The 18,808-nt window shown below is 56.7% G+C and overlaps 1 protein-coding gene across 1 annotated transcript; it reads right to left on the bottom strand.

The window, feature by feature from the left end:
• Window positions 1-10,823: 10,823 nt before the first annotated feature.
• LOC142076730 (maestro heat-like repeat-containing protein family member 7) lies at window positions 10,824-12,719 on the bottom strand. The gene is made up of 5 exons (XM_075139123.1): window positions 12,543-12,719; window positions 11,968-12,069; window positions 11,621-11,723; window positions 11,241-11,300; window positions 10,824-11,093 (listed from the first exon to the last, which is right to left on the bottom strand). The coding sequence occupies exons 1-5, from the start codon at window positions 12,615-12,617 to the stop codon at window positions 10,996-10,998; spliced, it is 438 nt and encodes a 145-aa protein (XP_074995224.1). The 5' UTR covers window positions 12,618-12,719; the 3' UTR covers window positions 10,824-10,995.
• Window positions 12,720-18,808: the final 6,089 nt, after the last annotated feature.

The raw sequence follows: 18,808 nt of genomic DNA, 5'->3' as shown, positions 1-18,808 counted from the left end.
GAGTTCTTTTAGTCCACAACTTTGGGCTCCATCTGTCATAACAGTCTTTCAGGGCCAGAAGGATGGTGTGTGGTGTTGGGCTGTTGCATCCTGCAGCCAGTTCTCATTTCGGTACTGCTGCGCTCATCCAGTTCTATCATCGTTGCACTTTGCTCGGTTTCATGGGAGTCAGCTCATTCTTCATTAATCTGGGTGATTTTCACTGCTATACCATTGATAGCAACCATAGAAATAATGATATACAATATCATATAACAATTGACATCATAAAATTCAGTTCATTGGCTATTTTCACCCAAAATCAAATCCCCTTGAGGTACACACCGGACTTGCCCATCCTTTCGCATCACCCACCAAGTGTACCCAGGTCCTTGAGCAAAAGCAATCCCACGGATGGGTTTTCCCTTGCCAGAGGCAGGAGTAACCCAGACTGTCTTCCCCAGCATATTTCTTATGTGCACGACAGGGACTTTATCTCCATCTACAGTACGTAAGAGTCTTGATTGGGCAGGGCCAGCTCGATTAACAGACCCCCTAGTGTTGACTAACCAGGTGGCTTTTGCTAAATGTGTGTCCCAATGCTTGAATGTCCCACCACCCATTGCCCTCAGTGTTGTCTTTAGCAGCCCGTTGTATCGTTCGATTTTCCCGGAGGCTGGTGCGTGGTAGGGGATGTGATAGACCCACTCAATGCCGTGCTCTTTGGCCCAGGCGTCTATGAGGGTGTTTCGGAAGTGAGTCCCGTTGTCTGACTCAATTCTTTCTGGGGTGCCATGTCGCCATAGGACTTGCTTTCAAGGCTTTTCAAGGATGGTGTTCCGGGCAGTGGCATGGGGCACAGGGTATGTCTCCAGCCAGCCGGTGGTTGCTTCCACCATGGTGAGCACATAGCGCTTGCTGTGGCGGGTTTGTGGGAGTGTGATGTAATCAATCTGCCAGGCCTCCCCATACTTGTATTTCAACCATTGTCCCCCATACCAAAGAGGCTTTACTCTCTTGGCTTGTTTGATTGCAGCGCACGTTTCACATTCATGGATAACCTGTGCAATAGCGTCCATGGTTAAGTCCACCCCTCGATCACGAGCCCATCTGTATGTTGCATCTCTTCCTTGATGGCCTGAGGCATCATGGGCCCACCGAGCTATAAATAATTCACCCTTATGTTGCCAGTCCAGATCCACCTGGGCCAGTTCAATCTTAGCAGCCTGGTCCACCTGCTGGTTGTTTTGATGTTCTTCAGTGGCCCGACTCTTGGGCACGTGAGCATCTACATGACGTACTTTTACAGTCAGGTTCTCTACTCGGGCAGCAATATCTTGCCACAACGCAGCAGCCCAGATGGGTTTACCTCTGCGCTGCCAGTTGTTCTGCTTCCATTGCTGCAACCACCCCCACAGGGCATTTGCCACCATCCATGAGTCAGTATAGAGATAAAGTACTGGCCATTTTTCTCGTTCAGCAATGTCCAAGGCCAGCTGGATGGCTTTCACCTCTGCAAACTGGCTCAATTCACCTTCTCCTTCAGCAGTTTCTGCAACTTGGCGTATAGGACTCCATACAGCAGCTTTCCACCTCCGATGCTTTCCCACAAGGCGACAGGACCCATCAGTGAACAGGGCATATTGCTTCTCGTTTTCTGGTAGTTTATTATACAGTGGGGCTTCTTCAGCACGTGTCACCTCCTCCTCTGGGGATATTCCAAAATCTTTGCCTTCTGGCCAGTTCGTGATCACCTCCAAGATTCCTGGGCGACTGGGGTTTCCTATTCGGGCCCGTTGTGTGATCAGCGCGACCCACTTACTCCACGTAGCATCGGTTGCATGATGTGTAGAGGGGACGCTCCCTTTGAACATCCAGCCCAGCACCGGCAGTCGGGGTGCCAGGAGGAGCTGTGCTTCAGTACCAACCACTTCCGAAGCAGCTCGAACCCCTTCATATGCTGCCAATATCTCCTTCTCAGTTGGAGTGTAGCGGGCCTCGGATCCTCTGTATCCCCGACTCCAGAACCCTACGGGTCGACCTCGAGTCTCCCCTGGTGCTTTCTGCCAGAGGCTCCAGGTAGGGCCATTCTCCCTGGCTGCGGTGTAGAGCACATTCTTCACATCTTGTCCTGCCCGGACTGGCCCAAGGGCTACTGCATGAACTATCGCCCGTTTAATTTGTTCAAAGGCTTGTTGTTGCTCAGGGCCCCATTTGAAATCGTTCTTCTTCCGAGTCACTTGATAGAGAGGGCTTACAATCAGGCTGTAATCTGGAATATGCATTCTCCAAAAGCCCACAACGCCTAAGAAAGCTTGTGTTTCCCTTTTGCTAGTCGGTGGGGACATGGCTGTTATTTTGTTGATCACATCCATTGGGATCTGACGACGTCCATCTTGCCATTTTATTCCTAAAAACTGGATCTCCTGTGCAGGTCCCTTGACCTTACTTTGTTTTATGGCAAAACCGGCCTTCAGAAGGACTTGAATTATTCTCTCCCCTTTCTCAAAAACTTCTTCTGCTGTGTTGCCCCACACGATGATGTCATCAATGTATTGCAGGTGTTCTGGAGCCTCACCCTGTTCCAGTGCGGTGTGGATCAGTCCATGGCAAATGGTAGGGCTGTGTTTCCACCCCTGGGGCAGTCGGTTCCAGGTGTACTGGACGCCCCTCCAAGTGAAAGCAAATTGTGGCCTGCACTCTGCTGCCAAAGAGATGGAGAAGAATGCATTAGCGATGTCAATGGTGGCGTACCACTTGGCTGCCTTTGACTCCAGTTCGTATTGAAGCTCTAGCATGTCCGGCACGGCAGCACTCAGTGGTGGCGTCACTTCGTTCAGGCCACGGTAGTCTACTGTTAGTCTCCACTCTCCATTAGACTTTCGCACTGGCCATATGGGACTGTTGAAGGGTGAGCGAGTCTTGCTGATCACTCCTTGGCTCTCCAGTCGATGAATCAGCTCATGGATGGGGATCAGGGAGTCTCGGTTGGTGCGGTATTGCCGCCGGTGCACTGTTGTGGTAGCGATTGGTACCTGTTGTTCTTCAACCCTCAAGAACCCCACAACAGAAGGGTCCTCCGAGAGACGAGGCAAGGTGGACAGCTGTTTAATTTCCTCCGTCTCCAGGGCAGCTATACCAAAAGCCCACCTTTGGTGGACCTTTTGGGTCCTTGAAATACCCTCTCCTGAGATAGTCTATGCCAAGGATGCACGGAGCCTCTGGGCCAGTCACAAGGGGGTGCTTCTGCCACTCATTCCCGGTCAGGCTCACTTCGGCCTCCAACACAGTTAACTCTTGGGATCCCCCTGTCACTCCAGAAATACAGATGGGTTCTGCCCCTTTATAGCCTGATGGCATCAGGGTACACTGTGCACCGGTGTCTACGAGAGCCTTATACTCCTGTGGCTCTGATGTGCCAGGCCATCGAATCCACACAGTCCAGTAAACCCACTTGCCCCTTTCCTCCACCTGGCCGGAGGCAGGGCCCCTCTAGTCCTGGTCATAGTATCCGCTTCTCACTTCTTGCAAACGTGAGTCAAGAATTCCTTCATTACAATTCAAAGTAAGACCAGCCCTTCTACTCTGTCTGGGGAACTGTTCACTGGAAACTGGACCGTCGTGAGACAGGTTTTTCCTGAAAACTGGAGCAGCATTTTTCCTGGGAGAACCCCCTTGTGTGATTGTTTTTCCTTGCAACTCACGTACACGTGCCTCTAGGGTCAAGGTAGGTTTTCCATCCCACTGCCTCATGTCCTCTCCGTGGTCACGCAGGTAAAACCACAGGGTGCCCCGTGGTGTGTACTTTCGATATCCTCTCTCTTGAGCAGAAGAACGCTGACTCTTAATGGCTGAGGTACTGGTCCATACAGGTGGAGAATAGGACCTATCTTCTTCGAGTTGCTGGACCTTCCGGGACAGTTTCTCCACAGCTGAGACAAGGGAGGAGGAGACACTTTCTTCGTATTCCCGGAGATTGCTAACCACAACATCCACCGTTGGTGCTTCTTCCTCTTTCCAGCACAGTACTGCCAACGAATTGGCATACGACGCTGGTGCGCTCCGTACTAATTTCCGCCACATCGGTCGCGTGCACTGGACTTCATCTGGATCTTTGGGTGTTCGGACGTCGTCCAGGTCACTATAAACTACCTCCAGCACGCCTAGTTCTCTCAGGTACTGGATACCTCTCTCCATGGTGGTCCACTTGCCTGGGTGGCATATAACATCTTCCTTGAAGGGATACCTTTCCTTCACACCTGACAGCAGTCGCCTCCAGAGGCTGAGGACTTGTGCCCCTTGTCCAATCGCTTTGTCAATGCCCCCTTCCTTAGAAAGGGATCCCAGCTGCTTGGCTTCCCTACCCTCTAATTCCAGGCTACTGGCCCCGTTATCCCAGCATCGGAGCAGCCAGGTGACAGTGTGCTCGCCTGGACGACGGCTGAAGTCTTTTCGCATATCTCGCAGCTCACCCAGAGATAGGGATCGGGTGGTCACCATCTCATTTACGGGTTCTGCCTCCTCCTCCTCCTGTTCTCGTGATGGCCCTGGTTCATCTTCATCCCTTACTAGACGAGCTGATTTTCTTGTGCATTTTCTTTTTTGTATAGGGGCGACTGATACCGGCACAGGTTGGTTCTCTGTCGCAGGGGGCGGAGTAGCTGCCGTGCCTGCCCTGGGGGGCGAGGGAGCCGCTGTGCTTGCCATGGGGGGTGGGGTAGCCACAGGGCCTGTTGCTTTGTCATCAGCTGCAGAGACGTTTCCTTCCCCTTGGGGGTTCTGAGTGGTGTTAAACAGGGCTCGGTAGGCGTGGGCCAGGCCCCAGCACATTGCAGTGATTTGCGTCTCCCTAGAATGGCCAGGGTGACAGCATACTTCTTCCAAATATTCTACTAATTTTTCAGGGTTCTGCACTTGTTCAGGGGTGAAGTTCCAGAGCACTGGGGGTGCCCATCGCCCTAGGCATTTGCCCATGCTATCCCACTCGCCCTGCCACTCATAACTATCCAGCCTTGGGGCAGATCTCTGGATGATGTTCTTAAATTGCTTACTAACCTTGGATAAAACCACAACAATATTCGCAAGGAGCACCAATAGATGTATCTTAACTACCCAGGGATGTTCAAGGTACTGGCAAGTTATTTTAACAAAGGAGATGACATCATAGAGGAAGGTAGCGAGGGTGCCATTCTCTATTTCCTCCATAAAAAATCTCTCGGAGGAAAAGGTATAATTGCTAATGGTCTCCATGAGGTGGTACCCGAAATGCAGAAACGGCTTCATTACGAATCCCAAATACCAAATAACCCCCAATGCCAGCGTTTTAGTAACAAATCTCCCAGGCAAAACATCATTAATCACGGCAGAGCACAGCAGACTACAAAACCCAACTCCAATCTTTAACAGGTACAGTAAAAACAGGAGCATGGTGCAGAACAAATTAATATGTTACCAGATATAAATTCCTTAATATGCTCTAAATAATCTGTCGTTATCTCAACCCTTCACTGCCCCACGTTGGGCGCCAAAAAGGACCGTCGTGGTTTAACCCCAGCCAGCAAATAAACCCCACGCAGCCGCTCGCTCACTCCCCCGCACCGGTGGGATGGGGGAGAGAATCGGGAGGGCACAAGTAGGAAAACTCCCGGGTTGAGATAAAAACAGTTTAATAATTGAAATAGAACAAAGTAGAACAGTAAGAATAACAATGAGAACAACAACAATAACAGAATACACAAAGCAGGCGATGCACAACGCAACTGCTCACCACTGCCGACCGCGTGTCACGAACGGGGGGATGAGCCCGCCCCCCCCCGGTTTTATACTGAGCATGATGTCACATGGTATAGAATACCCCATTGGCCAGCTGGGTCCACCACCCCGGCTGTGCTCCCCCCCGCCCGGGTGCAAACATCACCCAGCAACAGCCAAAGCATTAATGGGCCATCAAGGCTCCTCTCGCACCAATCCCAAAAGCCAGCACACCCCCCAAGCTACTGGGAAGAAAGTTAACTCTGTCCCAGCCGGAACCAGGACAGGGACCATCCTTACCCACGCTTCCTTCCGATGGACCACCATCCCAGGGGTTCCCATAAAGGCCATCCACTTCTGCAGCCCTCGAGCCATCGTGGTCTTCCAGTCGTGGGTTCCCCCATGTCGCATTAAGGCCACGCTCAGCATCCACCCAGCCAGCCCAAGGAGGAGGAAGGTTGTATTCCTGCGGTTCTTCCAGTTGTCTAACAGCATCTATTATTGAAGAGAATTGAAATATTCCATTCCATTCCATTCCATTATATTCTATATGACACAATGGTGGTTGTAACCCGAGGTGGCGGGGCGGGGGGCATCTCCTGCTGCTCTGGCAGAAGCTGGGGGTTGTTTTAATAACAGGGTATCTCATCCAGATTAGGCTCATGTAACGGTGTTGCTGGGGCAGGGGCGAAAGGTTCGTTGTCATAATCAGTATCAGGATCCTCCCCATTAACTCCCAGTGCATGTATCTTTTCAATAGTCTTGTTTCCTGGGACTGGGTGGGTCACTGGGGGTACTGCTCATAGGGGATGCTGCTGCCCTCCAGAGCACCCTGGGTCCTTGGCTGGTCTTTCTACCTATTGAAGCAAATTAAACACACATTTGTGCTAAATAGAAAACGATTTAATTGAGCGACGCATCGGGCAGGGTCCTACCGCCGTAAGCAGTAGTCTGCAGAGGTGCATCACAAGCCAATGCGTTATATATTCCTTATGTACCTTATATGCCTTTTTGGTTGACCTGCACCAATCCTGTGAGCATCATCATGGGGGTGCTGTGAGCATCATCATGGGGCGCCTCAGCCCAGCCTTGGGTTCCCCCCCCCCAGCGCCAGCTCTGCTGCCCAAGGCATCTGCCCTGCACCATTGCTCCAAGAGAACGCCGTGGCCTTTCTCATCTCATCACCAAGGGAAACTTCGCTCCCTGACATGGAGTCCCTCTGTCCCTGGCATCCCTGAAGCCCTTCTGCAGTTGGGTCCTCTTGCCCTCCGTGCCAGATCATTCCCTGGTCACGAGTGGCCATGGCTGAGCGGGTGCAGTTTGAATTTCCTCTTCACTTCCCTCCCCACGGAGGCTATGGACTCTCCATCCGTGGCAATAAAAGATACACTTAAACTGTGGGAGACTTCATCTTCCTGGTGATGTCTTGAATACTACGCACTGTTAGAAAATGAATTGGAAGAATTCTTTTCAAGGGGTACGGCAATGAGCCCGGCTTTGGAAATCGGCCGTGGGCTCCGACCAGCCAGGACCCTCCACTGCTGCTCTGGGCACATCATCCCTTGCTCTGCAGCCACCTCCTGTGAAGGGGGACTGGTGAAGCCGATTCCCAGTAACAGCTGTTATAAAGCCAACTATTTCTGTTGAAGAGACCTGGGCATTATTGGTCTGCTCTGGGTCGGAATTAGACCCGTTACATTTCTTCCAGTTTCATCGGCCTTAATTTTGTAGGCTTAGCCGGTCTTCAGTAAAATTGAGGAATGTGTTGCTTCCACCAAGAATAATTGTCCTGCCCGCTGCTAATTACAGATGATCCATCGGCAGGAGATGACAAGAACAGGGTGGCAACAAGGCTCCAGCACCCCATATGTCACTGCTTTTCCTGCTATCCCACCAGCAAAAAAGCCTGTAACGCTAGGAAATTGCGAAAACAAACCATAGGCTGTAGAATTGCTAAACATCTCCGTGTTGCACCCAAGTGGTGCTGAGCAGACCACGTGCATGCTCGTGGTGTGGTTCTTGTCCGTGGGTGGGTGAGAAGGTGTGGGTGGGTCAAATCAACTTGCTTCAAGGTATTGTGAAGTGAAATCGCCCACCCCTTCTCTAAGAGCTTGCCTTGAGTGTTGTAACATTGACTTTTTATACAAACAGTAGCACCTAATGTGGAGTAGCTGCAGTATCTCTTCAAGGAACAGTTCTATGGTCTATTTCTCAGGACTGGAAATGCTCATCAGCTGGAAATGCTCTTTCTGGCAGTTTCTCTGGGACCTTCTACAACGGAGCTGTTGAGGTTTTGACTGGTAATTGTGGTGGTGATGACACTGGCATAATACTACTACTGATGATGATTGTAAGCATTTCTTTGCAATCTAATAGCCACCTGAGAAAGTCTTTGGGAAAGTATTTACAAAAACAAACCACCCCCAAAACACAGCTGCAGAACAGGACTATGTATCCATCTCTTGTTGTAATGTTAATGGGAAACATTTATTTTACTCACATCCATGAAAATTACTCACCTGCGCTAAGTGGAGAAGCCCCTTCCCTTAGGGCTCCCCGTGGTGGCTGCCACCCTGACAGCTCAGCAGCCTTTCTGTGCCGGCACCAAGCTGCCGAGTGCCAGCGACTGCTCCCCTGGCTGAAGAGTCCTCTTCTGTGCCCACCGGGCACTGGCGGCTGCTGTGGAGCTCCACAGCCTGACAAACCTGACAGCGAAGAGTCAGGGTGGACAGCCAGGTCTTTGCTGAGGACTTCAGACCATAGTTTGTAGTTGCACAGAGCGTTTCGCCCACAGGTCCATCCTCTTTGCCAGGCTCAAGCACTGGCCCAGCATCACCAACACCTCAGAAGAAGAAATCTAGGAAAGCCGCTACCCTGGCTCACGTGTCATTCCCTCGAGTGCAGAAATTGCCATTAGCGCCTTGCCGATAGCTGCTGCGTTTCGGGCGCCAATGCTGGGCTGCCCTTCCAGGTGCTTCTGGAGCCACGGACCGGAGCTGCAGACCCCGTGATGGTCAGGTTTGCCAAGCCCTCAGGCTGGGCAGTGCCTTGAGTTCCGTGTTTCCCCCTGGGACAAGAGCTGTCAGTCCGGCAAGGCATTTAGCAGTGAGAGTGATGAGCAAAAAAGGGGAGGCAGACCTGTGATTCCAGACCATCCCATTGGGAAAACTGCATTACGGCCACCCAGAAGGGACGCGAAGCTGCGGGAAGGGACAATAAGGCAGAGGAGCCTTTCAGCCAAATGGGCTCGAGTACCCCAGCTGGGCCAGGGAGCTGGGTGCCGGTGGTGCTCTGAAAGGACTCATAAAATAGAGTTAGCGTTGACATTAGGAAGCATTTCTTTACAGAGAGGGCTGTCAAATCCTGGAACAGGCTTACTGGAGAGGTGGTCGATGCCCATTCCTGTCGGTGTTTAGGACGCATTTGGACAATGCCCTTAATAACACGCTTTACCTTTTGGTCAGCCCTGAAGCGGCCAGGCAGTTGAACTGGATGATCGTTGTTGTGTCCCTTCCAACCGAAATATTCTGTTCTGTTCTGTTCTGTTCTGTTCTGTTCTATTCATGTCAGTTGAAACATTGGCTCATTTTCTCCAGTGAAATCTCGTCACTGGGAGAGCACGACAAAACCACACTAGCGAAGGTAAATGTTTTTGTCTTACAGCACTTTCTACCGCTTCTCTGCAGCATGTGTGCTTGCTGGATATCACGCTCCTTTAGCGTTATGTTTTACTGCTGAGTTGTCTGTTTTATAAGATTCCTTCATTTCAATCTGGAAGGCTTTGTCCATACTGCAAAACCTGTGTTGTTTTGGGCATAACAGGGTTCTTAAGCTTTTGTTTGTGCTTGTTGCTAGTTGGTCTTTTTGTTCCTTTTTTAGGGCAAACACTGGTAGAAGAAGTAGGCTGTAGAAACACACCATTTTTAGGAGAAGTATGCGGTGGGAGCTAAAACTACACCTTGACTAAAATAGCAAGGTATGTCTGAAAGGAAGAGGTCCTCTTCCTCCACGTTCTGGAACTGGGTATAAACAGAAACATTTGGGCTTTGTAGGTTTTTCCCAAAGCCTTTAACTGTGTGGTAACGAGCCCGTGATTCGGGGGCTCTGGACCACGCAATAATTCCCTCCTGCTCTGACAGCCTCTGGGTGCCTGATGGAAACTCAAGACGGTGCTGGAGACAAAGCTGCTGGGTCACAGGCGTTGCTGTTCTTGAAAATGCAGGTGTGACAGGAGGGCTGGACTCCAGCACAGACGAGGTTTGATGGCGCTGCTGCTGCTGGAGAGAGCGGAGTGACGGGGCGTCCCTGGGGCTCCAGCCCGTCATCTCCTTCTCTCCCTGCTGAAGCACCGGCCACCTCGTGCCGGCGGAGCAGAGGTTTCCCAAGGACCCAAGGGGACGGCCTGGGCTTGGTGCCAGAGCAGGGAGCTGCTGGCCAGGGCGGTGAAGAGCTCTCTGCTGCTGAGGCTTCCGGAGGTGGCCACGGAGCGTCTGGCGCACGTGGCCCCACTGCCTGGCTGATGGCACTGGGCACGGCCAGAGCTTCCCGGCTGCCCACAGGGCTGGGAGCCCGGTCGCAGCACCCCAGAGGAGATGGGGCAGGCCGCGGGGGCACAGCTCCTTTCTCTCCGCAGGGAAACTCCTCCCCTGGCTCACATCAAGGACGTGCAAGCCCAGAGTGTGGCAAAGGCGGCCACCTCTGAATACCAGGATGAACGACAACTCGTAAGCTTGGCAGAGAGTGGGCACCTTTTCTTGCCCTGGTATGTCTCTGGAGGGGCAGGTTGGGATAAGCACCTCCCCTCCCCTGCCCTCCCCCGAGCAGCTTGGTACAGGGACACCCTGGGTCAGTGGGTGCTGTGCTGCCATGAGCTGCCGGGAAGCGTGGGCGTCAGGCAGCTCTCCGGGCAACGCTGATTCCTTCGGGGGCTGCCATTTCCCCTTTGCCCTCTGCCTCCCTAAAGAAAAGGCTTCCCCAGGGGGTGAACAAACGTGGCTGCTTCTGGGGAAAGCCTCACCGAGGGGTGAACTTGTAAAACAAGGCTGGGGCCAGGGCGTGCTGAGGGGGCAGCTGTCCTGCAGGCAGCGGGAGAGGCCAGGAATGACGCTGTCTGCTCAGCACGCTCAGGGCGCTCCACATCTGAAGGACACCGTGGGTTTGGGCTTCTTGCTGCAGCTTTATTAAACTACAGCCATTTTCCTGAGGAAAGCTGCACCTCCGCCTGCCTTAGCAGCACCAGCAGCACAGTGCTCGCAGGGTGCGTCCTCATCTTGGCTGCTCCCTCGGAGAGCCCAGCAGGAGGACAGTCTGAGCTATCAGGGAACGGATGGAGGGGTCGCTGTCTTTCTCCAAGGTCTGAAGGGCTGCGACAGGAAGAAACAGAGCCCAGATGAACCGCCGTGTCTGCGCAGGAATGGCCCAAACGCCCCTGAAGCGTTTCCCTGGAGCAGGGCACGGCATGGCAGCACCCTGCCCAGGCTCTGTCCCCTGCCCCACCAGCCCCTACTCACCGCTGCAGATCTCAGACAGCTTCTCCCTGCTTTGGTCCCTCAGGGGCCGCGCGGCAAGCCCTAGGCACAGAGCGTCGTCAGACCCCTGCCCCCCAGCATGCTCCCAGCAGCACAGCCCCCGGCCCTGCCGGCTGGGCTGCACGCCCTCCTGCCCCTCGTCAGGGCTGACCCCAGGGAAGACCAGTGGCCGAGGGGGTGGGACTGAGCAAGGCGGCCACCAAGCCCACCTGCGTGGGCAGCCAGGGCTGGGAGGGGGAGGCCAAGGCCCTGCACGGGGAGGCCGGGGCTCTGGCAGCCACAGGGCTGCTCCTTGCTGCCAGCGCAGCGGCAGGGAGTGGGGCCAGGCTGCCAAAAGAGGGACCCCGGGGGCTGTGGCTCACCAATGAACCTCACGGCCGCCTCTCGCAGGGTGGCCTGAGCGTCCTTCAGGTATGGCAGGCTCTGATGACAGTATTCTTCAGCCCTGCTCCTGTCCTGCGCCAGCTGGAGAGAGCACGAGGGTATGGGCATGTCACAGTCCCTGCCCAGTTGGCCGGACCAGTCCCTCCTCCCAGCACCCCCTTTCCCCTTCCCCCCCAGGCCGTTCCCCTCTCCCGGCCAGGAGCCCTGTGGGAGTGAGTTTGAGAGAGAGCCACAGGCAGAGGGGTCCCACGGGTGCTGAGACCCCTCCATCCCACTGCAAGGCCCAGGTGGGCCTCAGTCCCCAGGCCCTGGGGCTTGTCCTCACCAAGCACTCTCCAATCCTCCATGTCTGCTGTGTCTGCAGCAGGTGTTTGAGCTGTCTCCACTTGAGGAGCTCTGCTACAGCAAGGAGGGCTTCCCCGGAGGCCTGCGGAGCAGCAGAAGCTGGGAGATGGCACCACAGCCTGGGGAAGGAGACCTGGCGTCCCCCTCCTCTTGCCTCTGTTCCTGGGGCGATCGTGGCCTTAGGAAACTGGGACATGCCCTGGCCCAAACATCTGGGGGTCTCTTGGGCACAGCCCTGGGGGACAGGACTTGAGGCTCAAAGCCCTGGTCTTCCACACCTGCAGGGACAGCTGAGAAGCCTGTAGGGACACGCGTGTTCAGGCCTCGGTGGGCACGGGCTGCTGCTGGCCCTGCTGGGCCAGGCAGGGCGGGTGTTGGAAATGTCCGTGCCATCTTCTCCGCCCCTGCTCACGCTGGGTCTGCAGGGACCCTTCCTGCGGGCTGCACTGGAGGAGGGCTGCCAGCTGCCAGCAGCCCTTGCCCCTGATGCCCAGGCCACCCGTGTGGTGTCAGCACGCCCTTCTCTCTGTCAGTGGTCAGCTTTGAAATCTGTACCTTGGCAATGCTGTCGGTCTGGTCGCTCATGCGAAAGAAGAGCCGGACCAGTACTCTCTGCGCGTAGTTCTTCATCCTCTTCTTGCCGCTCCCTACCACTGACTCCACCAGGTCTCTGAAGAGGCAGATGGAGAGCTCTCGCAGTGGGCTGGACTCCTGGTAGGAAGGAGGAAGGATGGACTTCAGCACCAGTGGCTCCCTGCCCTGAGCAGGGCCGTTACCGTAGCTGACGTGAGGGGAGAGGCTCCGGGGTCAGATTCTGCAGCAAGGAGAAGCTGTGCTGGGCTGCAAAGCCCAGAAGCCATCCCCCGAGAGCCCGCGGGAGCAGACCCTGCTCCGAGTGCTGCCCTCAGGGCTGGGCTGAAGGGCAGCTGCCATTGCCCAGTGCCCCTCTGCGGGGCTCAGTCTCCCCCATCAGCCTTACATCGTCAAAGAGGGGCAGGAGCTCCCCCGCCAGCTGCACAGCGATGAGGCTGGCCTCCTTCCTCTTCAGGTGACCCATCACATTTCTGAAGACCAGCAGGGCCTTCATCTTGATATCTGTGTCGCCCTCCTGGAACACCTCCATGATGCGTGGCAGGAGGACCTGCATTTTTCTTGCCTGTATGAAAGACGGTTTCCTTCTTGTGAAACGGTCAAAGACCACCCTGGCAAAAATGCTCTGGTCACTGGGCACCAGCCTCCCGTCCGGCTTCCTGGCAGGTGGTGGCACAGGAGTCTCTGCGGCAGCCTCCTGGCAGGTGGAGGCCATGGGCACGCTGATGGGGACGCGGGAGAGCAGGAGTAGGGCGGGGAGGGCAGGGAAGCAAAGCCTCCCTGTCCCCTGCTCAGCCACCCCCTTTTCCCACAGGCCCGAAGGGGCAGATGGCTTGGTAACCCCCCGTGCCCGGAAAGCTCCCCAGGCAGCCACCAGGCCCCGCCATGGCAGGGAGGGCATTTGGAGCCGTCACCCCACCGCCTGACTCCCAGCCAAGGCCAAGCCACCGCCTTACCCACTGCCCCAGCCCCCAGCTGCCAACATGGCTCCCCTTGACGACGCCCTGCTCACCATGTCGGGTCTCTCTGACAGCGTGACGAGGCCTCCGAGAAACTGGACCATCACCAGGCTTGGATGCCTCTGATAGCTCTGGACGTGGGACTCGTCACCGACATCCTCTGACTCAAACTCCCTGGGGACCATCAGCTGAAACAAACACAGGAGCGAGATACTGGCAGAGCCTGCAGGGCTCGCTGAAGGCGATCAAGGCCTTTTCTGGTAACTCACAGCCAAGTGAAGCCCGCAGGTGCCTTCTGTGAAGGAGCTGAGAAGCCTGCACAACCACCGGTGCCGGAGCAAGCCGAGGAACTTCCTTAAGATCTTCTCCAAAGTCTGGGGGATGGAAAGCATCACCTCCCACATGGCCATGCCAGCGCTGCAAGCCAGAGCGCTCTGTCAGAGCAGGGCTGCCTCACCCCAGCAGCGTGGCCTGGGACAGCCCAGCGGGGTGCAGACCCTGCCCCTCGGTTGGGATGCCCTGGGCAGCAGGAGGGGGCTGAGGTGGTGTTCCCCGAGGGGCTGGGAGGAGCGTGGGGGGGGCTCCGGGCTGGCTTGGTCAGCTTTGGCTGCTGCAGGCCAGGCCGGCCCAGCAGGGCTGGAAAGCGTGGAGGGATGGCGGGCCCTGCTCCTCGCGGGTGTCCTGCAGTGCTCCTTGGGCGGGCAGCTGGAGAGTCTCTGGGCCCCTCTCCCCACGGGGAACAAGGCCTCGTGGCTTGGGGGCAGTACCTGTCTCCTGGTGGAAAGAACTGCCACAGGCTCGTGGCCACCTGCATGGGGTGCCGGTCGGTCAGCAGGAGAAGTAGTGACTCCATGCTCTGCCGGACTGAATCCATTTTGATGCATTCCAGTTTTTCATGGATGCCCCTCATGATCGTTGGCACCTGGAGGGGACACAGGTGAGGATGGTGCTGCCACTGGGGTGCAGCCATTTCCTCAGCTGCCCTTCCCGTCCCTCTCTGCTGCCTTAGGGCGGCTTCAGGTGCTCGAGACACCTGGGTTTGGGAGGGAGGATGGAGGCAGGAACAAGGCCTGACAGGGCTGAAGGGCAGGGCAATCCAGCCACGGGCCACTTACATCCGCCAGCCAGAAGTCAGGGTCTCTCATGGCCATATCCAGCACGTTTCTTGCCGCCTCCTTGTCAAAGATGCTGGAGTCTCTCATCGCCTCCATGGCCACAAGGACGACGCCTGCCCTCTCAGCAGGTGTGAAGGATTTTCCATTCCTCTGTGGGAGGAAGGAAGGGAGCGAAGGCATGTCACACCGAGTGCCCTGGTGGTGCTGCTTAGCTGGGCAGCGCCGCAGCTGCGGCAAGAGATGCCCGGCAGTGCTGGCGGCAGTACGCGCGGGAAAGCTGGCAGCAGGGGCTGCAGTCACTGCACGGGGAGGATGAGAAGAGAGGGCCCCCAGGGTGAGGAGGGCTCCTGGGCACGGTGTGCTGGCCCTACAGTGAACCAGGGCTTGCTGGTGGCCAGGAGGGCTGGAGCTGCTGCTGGGACGCTGGAGTGCAGCCCTTGCATCGTCCCTGCTCGGGGACAGCAGGAACCCTCTCTCCAGGGACAGTGAGGCCCCGCCGGCCCCACCGATTCTGGATGCCTTTGCTCACACAAGTCCCCTGCTGAAGCCACGGACAAGAGTCCCAGCAAGGCGGCGGGGGCGGGGGGAAGCTCATTACCATGGTAAGGTCTCTGCGGGAGTGCAACCACAGCAAGGAGTTGCTCACAGGTTGTGCTTTGTCCCGTAGCACTGATCTGCCTAAAGAGCGGGGGAAACACAGAAGGGTCAGTAAGACACAGCAGCTTTGCCAGCAAGCTCACCAAACCGCCCCGAGATCTGCTTGCAAAATGGCAGGACCCAAGCGGTCAAGGAGATTTCTGGAGGGCGTCAGGAAGAGCTTCTTGCTACAAGCAGTGGAGGGACCAGCCGGGGTGATGCACAGATGGATCTGCTCTTCACTAACAGGGAAGACATGGCTTTGGGACATGGTAATCAGTGGTAGCTTTGGCTGTGGGGTCCACAAAACCGTGGGGTTCAAGATCCCGAAAGGAGGGAGGAAGGAGAGCAGCAGAGAACAGACGGTGGACTTCAGGAGAGCACTCAGCTTCTGCAGCAGAATGACAGCTGGGATGCTACGGCAAGCAGCTGTGAGGGGCAGAGGAGGCCAGGAAGAGAAGCAGACCTATCAGGAGATGTCTGTGTGCGGAGGGATGAAGCCCACCACAACTTCTCTTACTTTCTTGTTTATTGATGAATCCATAGAGGCAATAAAGAGCATCCAAAGCTACAAATCTTGGACTTTCCGTGGAAAATCGGAAAAGGAAGAGATGTCCCAGCACCTGTCCCAGGATTGGGATCTGGATGTCTCTATAGCAGACAGGGCCATAGATGTCTCTTCCACAGCGGTGCCAGGCCTGGGCGAGGGAGGCAGAACAGCAGAAGGGTTGAGGGCAGGCAGCTGGTGCCAAAGCCCTGAACCCAAGAGCGTGTCCAGGGCTGGATCCCTGGTGAGTCAGGGCTTTGCAGGGCCGTGCCGGCTGCGGCTCCCCCAAAGCAGCTCGCTGGGCAGCAGCCGCCCGTGGGGAGAGCTGCAGGCTGCTCTGGTGTGCAGGGAGGGGCAGACGGCCTGGCTGGAGGGTGCCTGGCTCCTTACCTCCAGTGTGGGGTTTTTGGCCAGGAGGCGGCTCAGCACCCCAATCCTCTCCAGGGCTCTCTCCTGCACTTGTTCGCCTTCAGAGTTGGTGAAGTTCAGCAGCATCTGGGAAGAGAGAAGCTGCTGGTGTGCCCTGGGAGCAGACAGCTGCTCCAGCAGAAGCAGCACTGCTGAACTCCTGGGCTGGCCTCGCACAGCCCATTAAGGCTTCCTCTGATCTCGAGCAAAGGCTGTGGTGGGGTTCCTGCCCTAGCGGGGCTCGCAGGCTTGGGGCAAATCCCCCGGGCCAACCTCGCGGCCAGGCAGGAAGGCAGATGCCACCCTCTGCAGGCGCTGTGCTCCGGAAGAGCCTGGTGGGCAGCCCCTGGTTACCCGAGGGAGGTGGGCACCCCCCCTGCAGTATGCTGTGTGGGTAGTTAGGATCAGGCGGCCGGAAGATATCGCGCTGTACGGAAAGATAGGACCCCCTCCCCTAATAGCCAGTAGCATTTAGGTGTGAAGTAAGCAGGCGGAAATGACGTCGTAAACCCAAGGTATATAACACCGTGTTATCTACCAATAAACGCCATTTGCCGTCCACCACATTGGTGTCTGCGAGTCGATGGCCCGAGCGCCCCGGGGAGGGGGGTCGCCGTGCCGTTCCTGAACCAGGTCGCCTCGCCTCACGAAGGCGACAATGCTGTCTCAGCACGGCACCGGGGTTGGGACCATCCACTCAAGAGTGGGCACCCCCTTGCCCCCAGGGTGAGGAACCGCCCCTGTGAAGCCCACTCTTTGCACATGCCCGACCTGGAAGATATTCTGCAGCTCCTCGCTGAGTCTGGAGGCAGGAAAGCTGAGCACCAACGTCTCTAGCATGGTGTCCATGGCTGCCAGGGTCTGCAAGGGCGACAAGAGTTGTGGCAGCGTTTCCTGCTCTCCCTCTCACCCCCGGGGGACTGATGTGAACTCCCAGAGGCAAGGGAGGACTCCCGCGCTGCCTGGCGGTGCCTGGGAGAGACCCAAGGGCAGGCAATCTGCTGCGTGCAGAGCAGCCTGCGGCACTGGATGTGGCCAGGCCCAGGGGAAGGGGACGAAGGGATGAGGGTGGGAAAGCAAAGCCGAGACCCTGCCCTGCCTTGGATCTCTGGTCATACCACAGCACGGGGTGGCCAGGGAGCGGCCCAGAGGGACTGGGGGCTGCTGTAGCTCACCCAGCACTTACCCGAAAGCAGAGGCTGCCCTTGCACGTGTTCCAGTATTCATTGTCTGGAGGAAGCAAGAAGACACTCGAGAAGCAGGCTTCTAGGAGGCTTTTCTCTTTGCCCTCCAGCACTGTGTCCACTGAGCTGCAAAGAGAGAGAGGGGCCAGTTGGACACCGGTGCTGGGAGCCGTGCCTCGAGGCCTCGTGCAGGTAGACGTGGACCTCTGAGGCAGGGGTCCCCAGGAGAGATGGGCAGGTACCTCATTTCATTGATGACAAGCATGGTTTCAAGTCGCAGAGTCGTGTCGATTTGGTCCCTGGGCTCCTCTTCCAGCAGCACCTGCAGAGCACAGCTGGAATGGGACCTGGCAGCTGCCAGCACCCAGTGCCACCAGCCCCGTGACGTGCCCAAGCGCTGTCCTCACAGGGTGCCGGTGCCGGGAGGCCTTGCCCCCTTCCCCGGAGGCGCCGGGTGTCCCCTCACCTTGATATTCTCCACCAGGTTGTAGCTGTGGCAGAAGAGATCCAGGCCCTGTGACAAGCCATGGGACCTGGCGGTTGTGCACAGTCTGTGGATCCCCTGAATAAACTTTGTCTTCTGGCCCTCGTCCTGGCAGCCGGGGGAACAGAGAGACAAACAGGGAGCGTGAGAGGGGGGATGCATGGCCAGCGGGACCGGAGCCCTGGGGGTGCAGTGCCGCGTGGGAGACCTGGGAGAAGCAGCTCTGCCCAGCCAGCGCACCTCCGGCAGCAGGCAGCAGGCAGCAGAGCCCCTGTCAGCAGAGGCTGGCACAGCCGCATTTGCAATGGCCGTGGTTACCTTTTCTGGGCTGCTGACAAAGGCCAGGATGAAGTCCACGCTGTCCTTAGCCAGGTCGTACACAGGTAACCAGCTGGCATCTAATAAAGGAGGAGGGCAGGGAGGGCGGTAGGGAGGGTCCGGGGGCAGGAGAGCAGAGGAAGGAGATCTGCCCTCTGTCCAGCCCCATGCCCACTCCCCTGGCACATGCTTCCCACGCGTGTCAGCGCTGGATGCGGGGGAGCGTGGCGCGGCAGGGAAAGCCCCCGGTGCCCCGGGCTGAGGAACTCGCTTGCAGATGGGCAGGAAAGGTGTCCCCGTCCCACAGCATCGCTGCCTCCTGCCAACCCCGCTGCCTCTCGCTGCCTGTGCCCTGGAGCAGGAGCTGGTCCCCTCTGCTCTCTCCCTCCTTGGGAGAGGCCGTGCTGGGGCCAGCTCCCAGCCCTGAGCAGCCCCAGCATTCAGGCACCATCATGCCCACCACCCATGGGACCCCCACTGCCAGCATGCCGGGGAAACGTGATCCTGGCACGGAGCAGGGTGCGGTCGCCGGCCCCAGCCCTGCCCAGACCAACAGCACCCCTCACTCACCAATCTGCA

This window comes from Calonectris borealis, unplaced genomic scaffold (assembly GCF_964195595.1).
Source record: "Calonectris borealis unplaced genomic scaffold, bCalBor7.hap1.2 HAP1_SCAFFOLD_99, whole genome shotgun sequence".
NCBI lineage: Eukaryota > Metazoa > Chordata > Aves > Procellariiformes > Procellariidae > Calonectris > Calonectris borealis.
This window is presented reverse-complemented; position numbering and strand designations above follow the sequence as displayed.